The sequence below is a fragment of the Thunnus thynnus genome, chromosome 15 (genome assembly GCF_963924715.1).
Source record: "Thunnus thynnus chromosome 15, fThuThy2.1, whole genome shotgun sequence".
In the NCBI taxonomy this organism is placed as follows: Eukaryota; Metazoa; Chordata; class Actinopteri; order Scombriformes; family Scombridae; genus Thunnus; species Thunnus thynnus.
This window is the reverse complement of record NC_089531.1, coordinates 22,071,202-22,091,091: the sequence shown is the minus strand read 5'-3', so window position 1 is coordinate 22,091,091 and position 19,890 is coordinate 22,071,202. Positions and strand designations below refer to the sequence as shown.

At 40.5% G+C, this 19,890-nt stretch overlaps 1 protein-coding gene across 4 annotated transcripts in view; it reads left to right on the top strand.

The window, feature by feature from the left end:
* csmd2 (CUB and Sushi multiple domains 2) overlaps positions 1–19,890 on the top strand; it is a 270,669-nt gene that overhangs the window by 172,365 nt on the left and 78,414 nt on the right. For all 4 annotated transcript variants that reach the window (XM_067611354.1, XM_067611356.1, XM_067611355.1 and 1 more), the window contains 6 exons: positions 12,385–12,587; positions 12,795–12,986; positions 14,264–14,402; positions 14,645–14,832; positions 18,242–18,436; positions 19,229–19,345. In XM_067611354.1, the coding sequence (XP_067467455.1) occupies positions 12,385–12,587; positions 12,795–12,986; positions 14,264–14,402; positions 14,645–14,832; positions 18,242–18,436; positions 19,229–19,345 (1,034 nt within the window). The remainder of the gene's footprint in view (positions 1–12,384; positions 12,588–12,794; positions 12,987–14,263; positions 14,403–14,644; positions 14,833–18,241; positions 18,437–19,228; positions 19,346–19,890) is intronic.

Sequence of the window (19,890 nt, the reverse complement as noted above, 5' to 3'; positions counted from 1 at the left end):
ATGCTGCTTCCTGTCAGACAGGAAGTCTGTGAGGCTTTGTAGGCGAACTGCATGGGGGGATCCAGTAGTGGGTCTGTGATGGATTATCTTCTGCTTTCTGCTTAGAAGTGCCGGATTTACAGCTCACAGCAACTTAATACAATATAGGTTCTGGCTTTTGTTTGATATCTAGTATTGGCAAAAAATGTTGCCGACACTAGGTATCACCATGATATCACCTGCTAAGTATCTTGGAGGGCTATCTTGGCTTGTTTATTATATTATGTGAATTTTGCATTTTTCCCCATCGACCAATCCTTTGGTTGAAAAATAGGTAGAATTTCAGTCAACCAAGATTTTTTTTGGTTGACTACAGACCTAATCGTTATTTAAAAAAAAAAAAAAAAAAGAGGTGTAGTTATTAACTCAGGAAATAGCACTGTTTTTTTAAGTACCTCTAATTCAACTGTTATGTTCGTAAATAAATAACTGTTGAATCTTTTCACATTTTTTCATGTCGTCTTAGTTTTTTGCACAAATTTATGGAGAGTAGTATCAGTAAGAGTATCGATAAGTATCGATATAGATAAGCAGTATCGGTTTCTATAAAATCCTAACTATACCCTTGCCTAATCTTCAGTGTGGTGTTAAAGATGTCTATGAACAGCTGGTCTCCTCATCACCTTCTCCTTTTCCAACCTTAACCTTCTGCGTTTGGCTGTGAACCAGGGTTTTTCATTGTAGTAACTCACCCTGGTGCATGATGGTATACAGCTGTCTTCACAGAAGCTGATGTAGGGTGTCACAGCCTCTGTGTACTCATCTAGACTGTTGGTGGCAGTCCTGAAAACATCCCAGTCCAAACTCATGGAGGTCCTCCAAAACGTCATTGCTCCACTTCTCAGAAACCCTCATCACAGGCTTAGAGAGTTTTAATTTCTGCTTGTATGTGGGGATCATATGGACCATAATGTGGTCAGAGTGGCCCAGTGCAGCTCAGGGGACAGCGTGGTAAGCACAGCTGATAATAGTATAACAGTGGCTTGTCAGAACACAGAACACAAACCAGTACGAAGGACGCAAACTCATGGGGGGAGTAGTAGGGTTTACAGTTGCTGAAAAAAGATTCCAGATCAGGAGAACAGTACTGCAGAATCACTGTCATGTCATTACACCAGTCATCATGTGTGTAAAAATAGATAACTCCACCCTTGGTTTTGCCAGAGAGTTCTGTGTCACACTCTGCTCTGAAAAGTTGGAAGCCTGCCAGCTGCAGTGCAGAGTCCGGTATTGATCCACACAGCCACATCTCCATGAAGATGAAGAAAAGTCTCTGTTTTCTCCCCACCAGCCGCTGAAGTTCTTCCAATTTGTTGCACAGTCTGTTTCATTGGAGCGCAAGCGCACCAACACCTTTTCCTCTCCGCCTGTGTTTCACTACCTGGCTGAAGGTGAGGGCACCTTTGGTGGGACACTTCCGGCAATGTATGGATTAGCTGTGTGTGTGGTAACCTCTGCTCATGACAATCTTAATTAATACATTTAATCACTCTATGGTTGTTGTTTAATATTTGTGTGGCGGATATTTTGGGCCTCCCATTAAAGGTTTTGATGGGATTGAAGACTAAGTCTCGTAAAGGCAATCAGACTGAGAAAAAACTGAGCAACTGAACTTCAAACGCAGCTGCACCTGATGAGAAGCTACATAGCCAACAACTCAGAATACAGTGAATTTTGAGGCAGCTGTTTCCCAACCTTCACCATCTGTGATATTCGCCGCCATAGAAAATCAAGGTACGGAGGTGAAGAAGTTAATCGATGATACCTGGCACTAGAGAGGGCCTGTCAAGAGTTGCAGCCAGCAAATGACTCTCTCTGCTGGAAGGTGAAGGACTTGGAGGGTCATTCCAGGCAGTTAAATCTGAAGTTTATAGGAATCCCTGAAGGTGTGGAGAAGTGACACCCAAGGTTTTTGTAGCTGAACTGATCACTAAACACTTTGGCCAGACTGCGTTTTCCAGGCCGGTGGAAGTGCAGAGCCCATCGTATCCTGAAACCCTGACCAATGGCAGAAGGAGAGTGATCCCAGACAATTATTGCTAAAATACGCCACAATCAGGACAAGGAGCTGATTCTATGACCAAGCCTGAAGAAAGCACCCCCGTAGTACAATGGTACTAGGGTGTCTATCTTCCTGGGATTATACATCAGAGGTAATGAATCAGTGACAAGCCTTCAGCAAGGTCATCAAGACACTCCATGAGGCTAACATGAAAACCAGTCTCTGCTTCCCTGCCAAGCTGCGCATCGAGCACAATGGAAAGACTACTGCCTTTACTTCACCGGAGGACGCAAAGCATTTTGCAGACTCCTTACCCTCCAGCTGATTCTACAAACACATGTGGCTGGTAAAAGCTACAGAAGTGTGGGCTGCAAGATGGACTATTTGGTAGGTAACTGTAATGGTCTGGCATACAATTTTGTTCATTTTTTTTTTCTTCTTAAATTGAAAGGGTGATTAAGCACAGGCTACTATTCCTTATCTGAGCATTATAGGTTAAATTTTGAGAGGGTTACCACAATGATTTTGATTGTGAGGGCCAATTAGATCAACCCTTATTATTGCCTTGTTGTTTCCTTAAGAAGATGGGGGTAAGACCAACCTGTTTGGCTTAGAGGTGGTTTGGGGGGGATTTGGGGTATGTCATTTGTGCCAGACTGGGGAATATTTCAAATTTTATTCAAATTTGCCAAGTCTTTTTTTGTGTGTTATACTTGTCCTATATGCTTGCAATGACAGGAATGGTTAAGAATACATCTGATGTAGGGACATTAACCTTTGTTACTTGGAATGTAAAGGGTATGGGAAGTCAAGTTAAGAGAGGGAAGGTTTTCTCACATCTGAAATCTCTGTCTGCTGATGTAATATCTGTACAAGAAACACTTATTAAGCCTTCCGATCAAAGTAGACTCAGGTCAAATTGGTTCTCAAAGGTTTATCAATGTACGTTTTCATCCAAATCTAGGGGGGTTACTGTAATGTTTAGAAAATCTGTACCATTTCAATTATCTCTTCTCTGGTAGGTACTTGTTAGTCTCAGGAAACATTAACAATATTCCTATTACCTGTCTTAATATATATGGTCCTAATATGCACGACCCTGACTTCTTTCAGAGGTTTTCAATTTATTACCAGATCTGAATTCAACTTGATTATAGGGGGTGATTATAATTGTTATCGTGATGCCTATCTTGACTGCCTATCTACACTCCCTCCTCCGTTTATTAACTCAGTAGGCACTTTGAATAATTTGATTAAATCCTTTAACTTAGTTGATATATGGAGAATACACCACTCAGTGAACGATTATTTTTTTCACATGTGCATAAAACATACATTTGCAGTGTTTATTTCATTATTGATTTTAAGTTGATCTCAATGGTATTACACAAAATTCCAGGGAATCTTAATTTCTCATCATAGTCCTCTTACCATAGTCCTCTTAATTGGTCCTTACACAAAGCTATTATTCCTGGTGCTTTAATCCTTTATTATTGCAAGACATTAATTTTCATGATTATATGAAAGCAGCCATGGATGATTTTTTGTCAGTTGATAACAGGGCTGTTTCTGATTCTATTTTGTGGGAATCTTTTAAAGCCGTAATAAGAGGCAAAATCATTGCTTCTGAAGCTTCTAAGAAGAAGGAAAGGTATAAACATCATGTCGGAATAGAGTTACAGCTTTCTGAATCAGAGAGGGCTTACACATCCTCTCTGTCCATGAAAGATCTCTACTTGTATCATGAACGAATATAACACCATTTTGAATGATTAGAGATCAGTGATCTGAGACAAAAGCAATTTGAATTGAATGACAAACCAGGCAAATTGTTGGCCAGGCAGCTGCAGGGTGCACAGGCGAGTAGGTCCATTTTCAGAATTAGGTCTTCCTCTGGGGAAATCTTAACTGATCCTCAAGATATAAATGACTATTTCAGAGATCTCTATGCAAAGTTATATACATCTAACTGCAATGCATCTGATGATGATGATATAGAGAAAATCTTAGATTAACTAAAATAAGTGAATCTGCTAATGTTGATCTAGATTCCAATTTTACTGTTCAAGAAATTAAAGAGGCAATAAAATCACTCCCAAGCGGTAAGGCCGCAGGCCTATATGGGTTTGTTTTTTTAAGTTGTACAGTGATTTCATCACCCCCTTTTTATTCAGAATGATTAACCATTCCATTGTCAATAAGATATTTCCACAATCTTTTTATGAGGCCAGTGTTAATCTACTACTTAAGAAAGGGAGGGCTGATTCAGATCCGTTGGCTTATAGACCCCTCAGTCTTTTAAATTACAATCAGAAAGTGGTAGCAAGGATGCTGGCCACAAGGTTTGGCAGACATGTTTCATCTCTAATACATCCTGATCAAAATGTCTCTGTGTCTGGTAGATTTTCTTTTTTTAACACCCAGAGATTATGTAATATAATGTATGCTAAATATAAAGTAAATGATAAGCCTGTGGGTATCTCACTTGATGCAGAATGGGCATTTGACCAGACTGAATGGAGATATGTGCATACCACTTTGAGACATGGTTTTGGTGAATTCTTTTTATCACTCATTAAGATGCTCTATGCTTGCCCTACATCTGTCATTCTTACTAATGGTAATAGGTTATTATCCTTTAACCTTAAGCATGGGACAAGGCGGGGCTGCTGTGCCAGTCTTCTGTTGTTCAATTTAGCATTCGGGCCTCTGGCTATTAGTATAAGGAAACATGCTGCTATTAAGGGAATTAAGGTGAGGAGTATTGAACGTAAATGATCTCTTTACGCAGACGATTTGTTGATTTTCTTGTCAGACTCCCATTCATCCCTCCCTCCACTCCTCTCTTTAATCAGTTGTTTTGGGAGCTTTTATGGGTATTCCATTAATTAAAGGAAAAGTGCATTTATTCATCTTATAGAATATTTGGATCATCTTTTTCTTGAATCTCTTACCTTTGAAATTGCCAAAGACCAGTTCACTTGGGCTTGTCTATTCCTGTAAATCCTAAGCTCTTATTTAAGAACAACTTTTGTATTCAGTTAGATGCACTTAAGAGAGATATTGATTTTGGAGGTCTTTTTCTTCCACTTTTTCTTATAGGGTGTGTAAATGCAATTAAGGTGGTGTTGCTCCCCAGGTTTCTGTATTTGTTTCAAAATATTTCAATTAAGCTTTTGTTGTCATTCTTTATTCTTGATTCAATAATAATGCCATTTGTTTTGGGGTATTAAACCCATCGTATCTCCAAGGCTCATTTACAAAAGTCCAAGAAACTGGAGGGTTTATCCCTTCCAGTGTTCCAACATTATTATTGGGCAGCCAATGCCAGAGCCTTAATTTATTGGCAAGACCAGTTCCCTCAAACAAATGAGCTCTCTGATACACCCAAATGGCTGCAATCGGAGTCCCATGCAGCAAGAAACAATTCTCTTTCAGCTCTTCTGTTTTTCACTAAGGATTATCCATTGCATCTGGTGTAGATAGTTTTGTCCTGCAAACTCAATTAAAATTTTAAAACAAATTAAAAGGGTTAGCTCCAAGCACCTGGATTTTCTGTTTATTCTCCTATTTGTTTCAATCATAATTTTATTCCATCCCAATCAAGCCTTTACTTACTGTAAGGATAATGGTCTGACAACCATCGCAGACTTGTAGATAAATAATCACATTGCATCCTGTATGGAGCTGAAAGAAACTTTCTCAGTCAGACATTTTGTTTTGAATAATTAAAAAAAAAATTGAAAACCCATCCAAGGAAAATTCTTTTTATGCTTTAATGAAACAACATCCTGATTCTAAACATCTTGTTTCAAAATTTTTGTCACTGTTTTATAATACGACTATTGTATCATCAAACCATATCAAAGGAGGGTGGAGCGAGGGGATGGAGAGGATCCATTTAGGTTCAATTAATGCCAGGTTGCAATTGATTCAGTTCAAAGTAATGTATAGATTACATAGACATTATTAAAAAGAAAAGATTAACAAAATGTATCCTAATGTATCAGATATTAGTGACAGATGTAACTTCTCAAAAGGTACTCTAGGTCATACTTTCTTGTTTGATTGGCCCTTTTTGGCGGGATATCTTTACTTGATATAGTAAAATTTATGATTTGCAGATTGAAGCTGATGCATTATTGCCTTGTTTGGTTGTTCTAAAGCTTCTTGCACTGCCTCATACTGCACAGCAGACCCTTATGTTTGGTATGTTAGTAGTAAACAGGATAATTCTTAAGGAATGGAAGACTACCAGTGCTTCTTGTTTCTCCAGATAGTTTAGGGAACTGGTCTCAGGGGTACAACTTAAGAGGCTTTGAAGCAACATACATGGTTTTCATGAAAAATTTGAGAGTACCTGGGGCCCAATTATTAGACACCTTCACTCTCCTGCTGCTTCTTGCTATTCTTTTTCTCATGCTTTCTCTTTAACGTTAGGCTGATATAGGCTGAAACATTGATGTATTTTATCTCTGACTAGTCTGGCTTTTTTCTCTTTGTGGTTTTTGTCTTCTTTGATTTTTGCTCTGTTTGTGAATGTGTGGTGTGTATGTTTGTAACTCTGTTTGTAGATGTTATTTTTTTGTATGATGAAAAAGGTGTGGGCACCTTTGACCAGAATACCCAGTAATTCCACAGATGAGGCGAGAAAAGTGGGAAATAAATCCGCAGGAGTTGTTTCCCTCTCTGGTATAAGAATCACAGGTATTAAGGCAGAGCACTGAATTAACAAACAAAAGGCAGCCACTGAGGCAGCCATCCACAGTGCCATCCTGAATGCCATATATTGGCCTTTCAGGAAAGATTGCATATCACCAGAAGGTTTTCTGTTGATAAAGATACTCGTAGAGCTTAGAATCATCTCACTCAACATCCTTTAAAAGGGAGAATATACTGTAAAACTGAATATTCAGTGTGAATCTAGTGATTCTGAACGGTACAATTAATCTCTGAAACTACATTTAACTATTTTGAGATCTGAATTACAAAATATCTTCAGATCTCAAGAAAATCACAGTGTCTTACCAGATGTTTCATTGTTCACTGTCTGTGGAGCATCACCGAGACTTGTTATAAATACAGTATGATTATCAGTACTGCCAGTGCTGTTCAGCTTAAAGAGAGACTTCTAATATGATAAAATCTGAGCTGTAAAACATTTCAGAAATAACATACTGAATGTGGATTCTATTTTAGGGTGGATTCCTCCTTTAAGGATTCCAATGCAGTGCCTCCACAATTTGTCATGGTCCACCACAGAAGTTGTGCCCTCAGTCTAAAATGAATATGCACATATATTTCATTGGGTTTTGCACACAAGTGGGTTTTGCACAACCCAGAAAATAGTATTACATGTTTTCAGTGTGTCCATGTGTGTGTGTGTCATAGGCTAATTTCGAGGACAAATTTCAGACCAAATGCCAGTTAACTGGGGACAGCTTGTCCAACTGAGGATAAAAGCTGTGTCCCCAATTGGGGAAAAAGCTGGGTCAGTGGCCAAGGTTAGGGTAAGGGTTAGAGTTAGGCAAGTAGTGGTTAAGGTTAGGGGTGATTCTCCAGGAAATGAATGTAAGTCTATGTAATGTCCCCAAAAGTTACCTAGGACAACGTGTGTGTGTGAGTGTGTTTGCTTGTGTGAGAATCACACTGAAATCAGAATACCGATTTTCTTTCTATTTATTTATTTTTTTTAAACAAAGTTACAATTTTTTGGCTTGTTTTTATTTTTGGGAGCATGACTTGGGTTTTATTGTTTTAATTAGGATTAGTTTAAGGTTAAAGCGGTATTCAAGAAGATTTTTAAGGGTCGGGATGAGGGATGTGTGTGTGTTCTTAAACCTCTGCTTTTATCTCACTGCCCCATTTCCCAATTTCACACATTTTCCTGTGTAAAAATAATTGTGACTGTTCTATTATGTGTATGATAACGCCGCTTACATTTTATTACATCATATGCCTTGCAGTACATGAAGTGGACAAAGATTGCTGTGACCACATCTGTGCTCAGGTGTCAAGAGAACCCCAGTGTTGGTTGTACTCTCTGGTGTGCTTGGTCTCTTTTAAAATGTCATGGTATGGATGTGTCTCAAACCTGATGGATGATCCCACAGGGACAGTCCCACAGAGGCCACTTCCACACATATTGATGAGGTTAGCCCTCGGTGTGACATTGCCTTTATACACACAATCTCAATTAGTTGTAAGTGAAGGTGGTTGCATGCGTATGTTTGCTCCACATCTCTCTTCTTTCTCATTCTCATTTTCATTCCATACCAAACACACACACACACATGCTCTTACTTATTTATCATCTCCATGCACACATACACCTATTCTGAAGACTCCCTACAGGACTCGTGATTGCAGCTAGACTGTTTTGTATTCATATGAGAGTCTCAACACCCTATTTCTCTCATGTGAATACAAAATAGTTAAGGCAGAATCAAAAGAGACCTGAGAAATCGCTCTCTTCCCCATCTCCTTCTCCCATCTCCTCACGGCGATTGCTCTGACACTTGATTGAACTATTTTATCTTGTTAAGAGAGGGACAAGTGTAAGGAAGAGCCCTCAGCCGTAAACTTCAAAACATGGCTTCCTATGACTCCAAAAAAAACGTTAACCGCCTACAGAGACCCAAATTTTCTTTTTCTCAGTGAGACATATATTAATTCCACTTCTTTCAACCTGTCATTTTATTCCTACTCATATACCCAACCCCCACTCACTCCACTTCATCCCCAAGCATTTGTGTTAAGTGGAAAAGTTGTCTCCAAATGGACTCCCAACTGGAAGCATTTCTCTTCCCAGTTCCTCTGAAATGAACAACTTTGGAAGAGTAGCTGTGAAGCATTTTGTCCACATTTAAGAAGTGTGAACCTTGACACACACTCTGTGCTCTCTTTCACACACACGTCTCAGAGTTAGCTGTGGCGGCAGAGTTTGCATCACAGAGCACACTGACAAAGCAAGAAGAATGGGGAGTAGCCATAACAAAAGTTAAAATAGAACATGCCGATTAATGAAAAAAAGAGTTTGGTTCATGAAAGAAATTACATCTTGGCTACATGCCCTGCATGTGTTCTACTAAGACCTCCAAGTAAAAGAAAAATAGAGAAAGAGAGGTTTTTACATGCCAGTATCAACATATTTTCTTACTACCTTCCTGCATCACTCTTATCCTCTCACCATCTTTTCTTTTTCACTATCTCCTTATCCCGCCCCCCAGCCTTCACTCTCAGAAAGTGACAAGGAGAGATTGGCTATTTAGGTCTTGTATAAAAGGATCCAATTATCCTAACATGCAGCCCACGTCCATCCTATCCATCCAAGCGCTCAGCACAAATCCCTCCATCCTTCAGCGCTTCCTCTGCTCTCCATCAACCTCTTATCCTCCTGCCATCATCCTCTTCTTCCAGCAACCCAGCAATGATTAACGTTGTTCTTGTTTTTGTTCCCTCCCTCACCTTCTGCTTTCCCTCAACGTACCTCTTCCTTTCCACCCACCTTTCCATCTGTCTTTTAACACATAAATCTGGAAATAGAACATGATGCCATTCTGTGTCTGACAGTCCTGAAGGTTGCATTAGAACATGAGATCCTTCAGCACATGAGTACGGATTCAACACGTGACCGCTGTTTGATTTTGACATTGCTCATGCAAATCCCCAGAACCATCTTTTACACTCACTCACACCTTCAACACTACATATACATACTTACCTACATATACACATTAATAGTCTATGCAGGCAGACATACACGTATTATGAAACATGCTCTTTTTGTTTTATTCATGTTTTAAAATCCTATGAAACACCTCGGTGTCTGCCCTCTAGAGTGTGGGGAGGTGGAGCGTAGGTAAAAGGATCGTGGTACCTTAGGGTTTCATAACAGCATTTGCATAACAAGCATCTGACTGCCTAAGGCACCTACATGACAGGAGGCCTTTGAGCATAACCTATGTTCGCTGGAGGTGCAGGAGCTAGCCAAGAACGGTAGCGGTAGTGGGTCACCACTGTTACAATCACCAGAATTTTGACTCTGAAAGGATACATTCACGGTTTTTCCAGTCTGTCTTAAAACAATAGTCTGGTGATCATATATACCCTGAAACAGGTTAAGCTTGCTGTAATCATTCCTCCTGTTCATGCTGACTATCAACAGATCCCTTCCTAATGCGCTTTCAATGGAAATGATGGCGGACAAAATCTACAGTTGTCGTTTTGTGCAAAAATGTTTTTGAAAGTTTATCTAAAGCTTATATGAGGCTTGACCTGTCCAAATTAGTCAAATTAAGTGAATATCAAAAATTATTTTTAGTACTAAGTTCTCTCTTCATGTTCCCCTGTTGAGCAGCAGTGAAGGAATATCAACAAAAAGAGGGAATTTTGTACTAAAAATGCTGTAACTTTGGAGGATGTCCACTGGACCAATTTGGATGGCTGAAGCCTCATATTAGCTGCGTTTTCTGTCCTCAATCAGTTACATTGCAAACAATATAAGATATGAGGCTGTTGCCACTCTTAATAAAAGAAATGGGTGTCTTCTCTAAGTCTTAATAAACAATAAATACACGTTAAATCACAATAGGTTGTTTATGCGGCCCAGATTATTGGGAAGAAATAAACAGGTTTAGCTTGCTTGTTCTTCTATCTCTTATAACAGGTCATATGTATTAGTGATGTATTACTATTTATTTTTAATGTACAACGTTATTATTGCGCTTTGAATGATTAATGCATATCACAGGGCATTATCCTTGAGTGAATATCAGCAAGAGAACTGCAAGCAGAGGAATAAGCACAATGAATGGGATTAGGGTTTATGCTAGTTCTTAGACGATGATAAAAGTAAGAAACTTGATGTTCTGCTTTGCAGAGATAAGCTGGGTAAGGTGTGTACTGTATGTATGCATGTCTCTGCACCTGCAGCTGTTTCCCAGGCATGGATGCTTACGTATGAGTGTGTACTGCAGCATACACTTAAATATACCTATCAGTGTACATTTGCGTGGATATGTATTGGTGCGGCTGTCTGCCTCTGTTTGTTTTATGTGCACTTCTTTCACAAGCATTGCGACAGGACTTGTCAAGTAGGTTATGTACAGTATCCACACACACAGCGCATTGTTCAGTAGCCTCTGGCTGCTGCTCACACATCAGACAGTATGGGAATCGGAGTCTGACACCAATTATGCAGAAACGGTGGGAACTTGTTGCTAAACCCGACATATCAGTGGGTTGCTGTTTTTACTCTGCATCATCTGTAGCTCAAGGCTCTGTGTGTATGTGTGTAAAGGGATGAGGATACTAAAAGCACATAAAGTACCATGATTCACTCTGGATGACTGGGACAGAGATTACCATTCAACTTGTTAAGTTTAAAATTATATGTTAGGAAATGGAGTACAGGAGTTGTTTAGGTGGAAAAAAAAATCAAAAGTGAAAATGAAATGAGATGGAAAAAAAATGAGCTGTGTTTTTATCATTTTTGAAAGTATCTGAGACTGTGCCACAGGATAAAACTTAAATCACTCCTTTAGTGTTTTGAGTGTCAACAACATTGCCAGTCTCTAATCTATTGTAAAATACCACATTCTAGCTCTTTTGTCCTACTTAAACACACATCCACACACACACAAACACACAACTACAGTGCATTTCACATCCAGTGGACCACCAGCCGTCTGACAGCTGTCTAAGCCAAAAAGAAGAGTAGATTCTTTGACAGCGTCATCTTTCTGATGTCTAGACCGAAACTATTAAATGCTGTGGTGGACGTAGCTGCTTGACTGACACTGTGGAACATCCATTGAATGCTCTGGATCTGGCGTCTGTGATTCACTTTAAAATGCTATTTGTTTCCCCTCTTTGTACTTGCCCTTAACTGTGTTTTTGTCTTTCCTCTATTCTTATTGTCTCTTTTAATCACATTATTACTGCGTGTGCATTTATTTTTTTAAATACTCAGTAGTTTAATTTAAACCATTTATTTCCTGCTCCTCAGCTCTGACTCATCCTTTTTTAAAATTGTGAATTGTATTTCTAAAAGCCTAAAATGTTCTTTTCCTGTTTTATCATGATATTTAATTGTAGCATCCATATTAGTCTAAGAATTGCAGTCCAGCTTTTGCTCTTGACTAAAGCTGTTAATGGAAAAATTGCAAGATATAGACCTCTGCTACAATTGCCTTCCATAAAAAAGGACTAAAACTTTTTGTCTGCCTGAGATTGGTGGGCACTGTCTGTGAGTCTGAACTGTAGGGGGAGATGCATGGCAGGTTGAATGTCATCTACCAACTGTCATAGCCTCTAAAGTATTCATTTTTTTTCTCTACCAGTCTGCATTTCCTTGTTTTCCACACGGAGGAGGTCCACGACGTGCTCCGGATCTGGGATGGTCCCCAGGATGGAGGGGTCCTTTTGAGGGAGCTAAGTGGCTCAGTGCTGCCGCCAGATGCCCACAGCACCTTCAACACTGTCAGCCTGCAGTTCACCACGGACTTCTTCACTAGCAAGCAGGGCTTCGCTCTGCAGTTCTCTGGTGAGGAAGAACCCTTTGAGAGGGACGTGACGGAAATGTTAGGTAGACATAGCTTATATGACTGTGTGGTAACTGGGTGTAAAGAAAGAAAAAAACAGGTTTCACAGGTTTAACCATAAATTATGAAGGTAATACCCCTTTTTTATCTTGTAAGTGAGGGTCCTTTTTATGTCTTTTCACTTATTGAACCATCTCTTGCTTCTTCAGTCTCTACTGCAACCTCCTGCAATGACCCAGGCATGCCCACTAATGGAACCCGTGGCGGTGATAGCAGGGAACCAGGAGATCATGTGGTGTTCCAGTGTGATCCTGGTTACATCCTGCAGGGGGCCAACAGGATCACCTGCACTGAGATCAATGGTCGCTTTTTCTGGCAGCCAGACCCTCCTACGTGCACAGGTACTCTATTAACACAGCATGCAACCAGGAAGTATAACTAATGATGGTACACGGAATATGATCAGAACTAGACTGAACGATGTCACATATTCATTGCTACCACTGGGTAATAAGAATATGCAGTACGTGCAGTTTTTATACACGCCACAGGTGTCTTTCTGACTATACAATTTTCAAGGAGGAAAGTTAAATAAATGGACTGGTCCAATTTTATAAACACCTATAAATAATATTAAAGAAAATATATTAAAAATAATTTATTTTCAAGCTGGAATAAGGACAAGCTATACAAGGACTTTGTATGGAAATATAGTATATTCCAACAATCTATGTGTGCAAACTCTATGTAGTTTTGAAATTTTAAATTATAATCAATATAAATAGAAGGGAACAGCAAAAAATAAAAGTTATCTCATGAAGTACACTATATTATGCCCTACAACCTGCCTAATGCAGTCTACTGTAAAACCTCTCTTGCTTGTCTGACTTATGAGAAACAGGTAGACATTACAGATTCCTAACAGACTCCTTAAGTGAATCTTAAGTGGCAAACCCGATTGCCCTGTTCCCCAGACGTTTCTTGAAGTCATCGCAGCAGACAGAGAGATCTGATTATCTTGCCTCTCAATAACAACACAGACCTCTCTGTCAGACCTCTACTCTTTTGCAGTCATTTTTTTTTTATATATGATCACACTTGGTACTTTGCAAAACAATGTGAAGTAATTAACAACGACAATTAAGACCTCGTAATTAGCTGCCGTGTTTAATTAGCGCTTAGCTTAATCATTTTGATATTTTCTTTGGTGAGGGGTTAAGTAGGACAGTTCTCTGATAGTTACAGGTGAGACCATGGTAAGACGATGTCAGTGGGCATTAACTACACCTCAATTAAGCATCTGCCACTATAACTTCCTGCAGAAAGGCCATAGACATACAGCAAGAGACTTAAAAGTATGGATTAATCACTTTTAATGTTGGTATTTCTTTAGACCTTTGGAAACTACCTGTATTTATGTTTTTGTACTCTAGCATAAAAATGTGCCATATATGTGTGTATTAACAAAATAATAATGAAACATGTGGAATAAGGCAGACAACTCTTTTCACAAAACAATATTTACATTGAAAATCTGATAAATGAGATAATAATAATACCATCTATAAAATGTAGATGTTTTGTTACATCTTTAGCTGTGAAAATCGGTGTTCCAGTGTCGTGTATTGTTAGATTTTTTTGTGAGATTGAATCGTAATCAATTTCTCCCTTTTCATAGCTCCATGTGGAGGGAATCTGACTGGTCCAAGTGGGCTGATTCTGTCTCCAGATTATCCTGAACCTTACCCTCATGGGAGGGAGTGTGACTGGACCGTTACTGTCACACAGGACTATGTCATCGCTCTTAGCTTCAATCAGTAAGCTTCAGCGTCACACTAACTGCAGGATCTGGTGTCATTGCTATCAACATATTTTATAAAGCAACACTTAAATATTTTAATTGACATGTTTATATTTAATCTTATAACGCCATATGATTAAAACTATGAACCTGTTTTCAAATTATACCACCAATACCCAGTGTATTTTCTTGTTACCTTAAATAGCACATCTTGTTGGAAATATTCCAATACTGTTTAATTTATGCTTCCATAACTAGATTCAGCTTGGAGCCCAGTTATGACTTCTTACACATCTACGACGGGCCAGACTCCCTCAGCCCCTTGCTGGGTAGTTTCTATGGCACAGACGTCCCGGATCGCATTGAGAGCAGCTCCAACACACTCTTCCTGGCTTTCCGCAGTGATGCTTCCCTCAGCAGCAATGGATTTGTGCTGCAGTACACAGGTGTGCACTTTTTGGTCGGAGATATGACAGTATTTGGCTAATTGGGCAAACCTGTTAAGCTAGTGCAAGCTTGTATTTTGTGTATCTTTGTATGCATGTTTAAGAATTTTTAATCATCAGTTTTTTTCATCTCCAGTGTCTTGAAAATCCTGAACAAAACAGTGAATTTTAAATAGTATGTGAGGCTTTATCCCCTAAACAATTCATGTTTTAAAATGTTTCCTCTGGCAGAGAGAGAATGGATTTACCCTCTGCTGCTTATCGACCTTGCAGATTGTTTCTTTTTAACTTTTTCCTGTGTCTAGTCCAAAGCGAGTGAGATTAGTGGTGTGAAAATTGCTTCAGAGAAAGAACGGGGTGTCTGTGCTGCAGCATCCCGATCGCCACACTCCCATTTGTGCCATGGTCTGCTTGTGCGTAATTATTGATCTGTACCTCCTCTAGTAGCCGACTAACACAAAGAATTATGAAAATGAAAAGCTGACAGCATGTGTGCTTAAGCTCTTTTTGATCAGCGCTTTGCAGCTGCATTAACGGCTTCTCATAAATTAGAGCACACACTGTTTTGTTGTTTCATGGCTAGGCTTAGCTGGCCGCAGCGTGTTGTTCGGGGGACCCGAATTTATTTGCTCATATGACGTACTCTGTACAAACACATGGCGCAGAATGATCACAGACATCCATGAAAGATGGCCAATTGGTTTAAGGATAACACGACACATCTGTGTTTTCTCCATTTGTGTTTCAGCCTCACAAGGGAACGCCTCAGTGTCTATATGTTAAAGTCTTTCCTAACAAATATACAGACGCCGTACAAGCTCTAAATTAGACAGGGCATCTTCGTTAAGGGCTTTGCTTGAGAGAACAGTGTTAAATCTTCCTAAATCTCCCAACCTCACTTAGAGCTGTTTAAGGTATCAGACGTTTAACCAATTCCAGATCGACCCAAGCTCTGTTTCTTGGCCGGTGTTCAGATGGGATTTGATCTATGCAAGCAATTCAAGTGATTTTAGAACGCTACTGCGATTCATCTGTAAGTCGCACATGAATGGAGGTCCAACACAGTGTTTTGGTGAAAGTGTTACAGAGCCTACCCCTTAACCTACTCCCAGCAATATTTACTGCAGTGTGTGATACAGTGTGTGATATTATATGGCCAATCTGGTAGAGCAGATGGACCCAGTGTGTGGCTCAGAAAAACTCCCTCTCCCCAGTTCCAATTCTCCACACTAATGAACCATAACCAAATAATACATAAATTACCTCCTCAGTTTCAGACAAACAACATGGCACAAAAGCATATTTGGCTGCGGGTTTGGATCTGTTTGGTGAGGAAGCATCAAGTTGACGAGTTGGCCCAGCTAGTATTTGGTCAGCCCGCCGCTGAAAATTGCATTACAAAATCTGCCCGAGGTGCTGTCAGCCTCTTTACCAAGCAATCGTTATGTCTTTCTGTTTCTGTGTCTCTGGCCATGTCTGATTGGGCTCTCCAGGGAAATATGTGAGCAAAAACTTTCCATGCCTGAGCCACATTTGAATAACACACATAGACAGAGACATGGACAGATATACACGGAGAAAAACACACATACAAGCACCCTCATAGTCACATCTGTCTAATCGAATACAATCCTTTCACCCACTCCTTGGCTCATTTTCACTTCACATCACATCACTTAAACTCCTTTGAGTATTTTCCAAAACAGATGATGCTTCTCACCCATTTTTCCCCCCCGCACCTACAAACATCCCAGGGCAAGGCTCGTTGAATCGGCCATCATTTTTTTTTTGCGGTGACTGACCTCCTCCTCACTAGCTAGCTTGCGTCCAGGACCGGTCCACACCTAATGCCTACTACATCCATCACGCCTCCACCGTCTCTTGCCAGGTGCGCTGGTTTAATGAAGGAGGCAGCGAGGGAAGGTTGGGGTCTAGCTCAGCTCATGAAAGGGCTCAACCTGTCTAGAGCAGGTGCCCTAGGTGACAGACACACAGACCACATGCAGCCCCAGCACTCTGTTCAGCCATGAAGGGCAGCCTCCTGTCCGGTCAGCAGGTCCTCAGCTTTCAGCTTAGAAACTAGGCATTTTTCCAAGGTGCTACATGTAATTTTTTATCATCAGTAAATCTTCAGAACCTTACTTAGAAATGATCCGCACATTCTTCTAATTACTGTAATCACAAATGATTGTTCAGCAAATATGCTTGTTGTATAGCAAAAGGAAATTTGCTTCATGGTACACAACAGGAGGAGGATGTTTTTCATAGTGCACATAGAACCCTTCTCTAGATGGCAGATGGTGGAACAAGAGAAAACCCAATGTAAGAATCACCGCCAATATGTTTTTCCTCTTTAGTAAAGTTAGATTCAAAATGAAAACAGGGAGTTAACACTGTTAGCTCAGAGACAGGTAACAAAACGGCTTTTGTAAATACCACTGCCGTGAGAAAGAGGCAAAGAGATGTCTCAGTGACGTTCTTCTTTGTCAGCATCCACACTGACCTTTGCAAATGGATGCTTTTATAATATGAACATCGTTAGTATTGCCTATTTAAAGTTTGCTTTCCCCTAGTTGATGTTGAGATTGAGAGTTTCACATATTTTTGTCTGGCTTTGAAATTTTTCCCGACAAAAGATAACTTTTAACTCACCTTCCCCTTTTGTATGCATCTGTGTGAAGTCATCAAATATTGAAGTTAGCTGTTAAACTAGAGCGGACTGTGTTGAAGATTGAGCTAGATTGATTTGGGCATTTTTCCTATGTTTATTTTAGTTGTAAGGGTATGAAGTGTGCCAAATTGACAGGCCTCCTCTCACATGCACATTTTCCACCTGGGAACAATGTGATGGTAGATTGAGCAAGACATCTTTCTTACGACCTCAGGAGTGGTGATTGATATGTGGTTAGAAACTGTGTGTGTGTGTGTGTGTGTGTGTGTATGTGAGCTTGTGATTGGGGTGAATATGCGCGCGCGTGTGTGTGTGTGTGTGTGTGAGAGAAAGAAAGCTTGCGTATGTGCATTGTCTTCTCTAGTTGACTGCACAGCAAAGCGTTGTGTGAGAGGCGGTTGTGTGCAGTCAGCAGACCTTGGGCCAGAGCAATGCCACTCTCAATCAGCTGCCTGTCTGTCTCCACAGCCATACATACCTCCAGCAGCCACAGATGAGAGGGCACCGTCAAGGGCTAGAGAGAAAAGTGGCAGTCAGTGAGATATATTTACTGAAAGAGGAAAGCACAGAGTAGCCGGAAAAAAGGAAAGGAAATCCGAGAATATCAGGAACCCGAGGCGGAAAACAATTTCTATTCCAGTATCACCGCTGCAGCTCGATGTAAAAATCCTTTTTATTGAATACCAACACCCGTTCCCTTCTGTCACTGATTTTACACCGTGTTACCTCTTTCCACAGAGAACCCCAGGGAGTCTTGTTTCGAGCCGGGTCTGGTGCGCAATGGGACACGGGTGGGCGCCGACCTCAAGCTGGGCTCCACGGTCACCTACCACTGCGACAGCGGCTATACACTAGAGGGAGACCCAACCCTCACTTGCATCATGGGGGGAGATGGCAAGCCGAGCTGGAACAAACCCAAACCCATCTGCATTGGTAAACACTGACATCTGGAGACAGTTGTTATGAACACAAACCGCATCAGTGCTTATAGATTTTATCACGTGTAAACATGCACGTATGATTATGTGCTTTTTTTTGCACAGAGCTATATCCTACAGGTATATGTGTAGAGCTCGTGTGGGTTTTGCTAATGTCAATAAATGTGAGGGTGTAGCTTTAATTTAATCTGCGGTTTGAAGAACGCTGCTTATTTTGCATATCTGCTCCTCACACTCCTGGCAAAACCTGCATCATCCCGGCTGTTCCCTGACATTCCCAAGGCACGACTAACACACACTGTGTATATTCCCCCTGGAAAGCTTGGTAAAAGATCCCTGACACCACCGGATCTGGCTCTCACAGTGTGAAGCCTCAGTTATACGTAAGGGTGGAACACACGCTCACATCACGCACATTCTCATACAAGCAAAACACACATTCACATGCATGGGATCAGCACTCGCACAAAGACTCAAGCACGCGCAGAGCATTTTTAGGGGCTTCAAGCAGGAGAGGAGGAGATTCGGGCTTCATCTCACCCAGGCTAACCCAGAGGGACACTTGGAAAACATTGCAATTTCACTGTGGCAAACACCAGGGACATCTTCCACCCAAAGCCCAATCAGACAAGAAAAGTAATTTAGGAGTGATGGAACAGGGGGGATGGAATAGCAAGAGGTGTGGGAGAAATGGAATCTTACACTATTGGCTTCAGACCTTTATTTCTCTGTTTGCCTTGTCCTCTTGTCTGTCGTCTCTTCATGTCTCATGCCTGTCTCTCTCTAGCTCCATGTGGTGGACAGTACTCAGGTTTGGAGGGAGTGGTCTTGTCTCCCGGTTACCCTGGCAACTACAGCAGCGCAAGAACCTGTTTGTACTCTGTCGTCGTGCCCAAGGATTATGGTAAGCAAAGGAAGAGCAATGCATTACTGTGTTTGCTTGTATTTTCTGACGTGTTTTCACTTGTATGTTCCTGTGAGGATGTACAGGTGGGCATCAGTGTTTTTTTAATTAAGGTGTAACTATTTTATAAAGCACAAAATGCCCAAGTGCCTCACCAAATTCTATACATTATTTTAATGTGGAAAATAATTGAAGTAAGAAGAAAAACAGTCGAGCTATTTTCACACTTGAATATTCAGGTGACAGGTGCGTGGGGGAAAACAAGTTTGTGGAAAACTTGTAAAAGCTCCCACACACACACACCGTCTTCTTACCTTGCAATTAAAGTGCTTTAGTCAGAGGTTTACTGAACGCATATATTCATATTTCCCTACACACGGTGATATCACACAGTGATTGATAGTTCCCATATCCATCTGTCTCATTGCCATACACATACTGTCACATTACTTTGGTGCAGCAATTTAATCACTATCTTACACACCAGGCGTACAATATGTCTGTCTGAGACCCCCACTCGCATGCACCAAAAAAATAATTGGTGT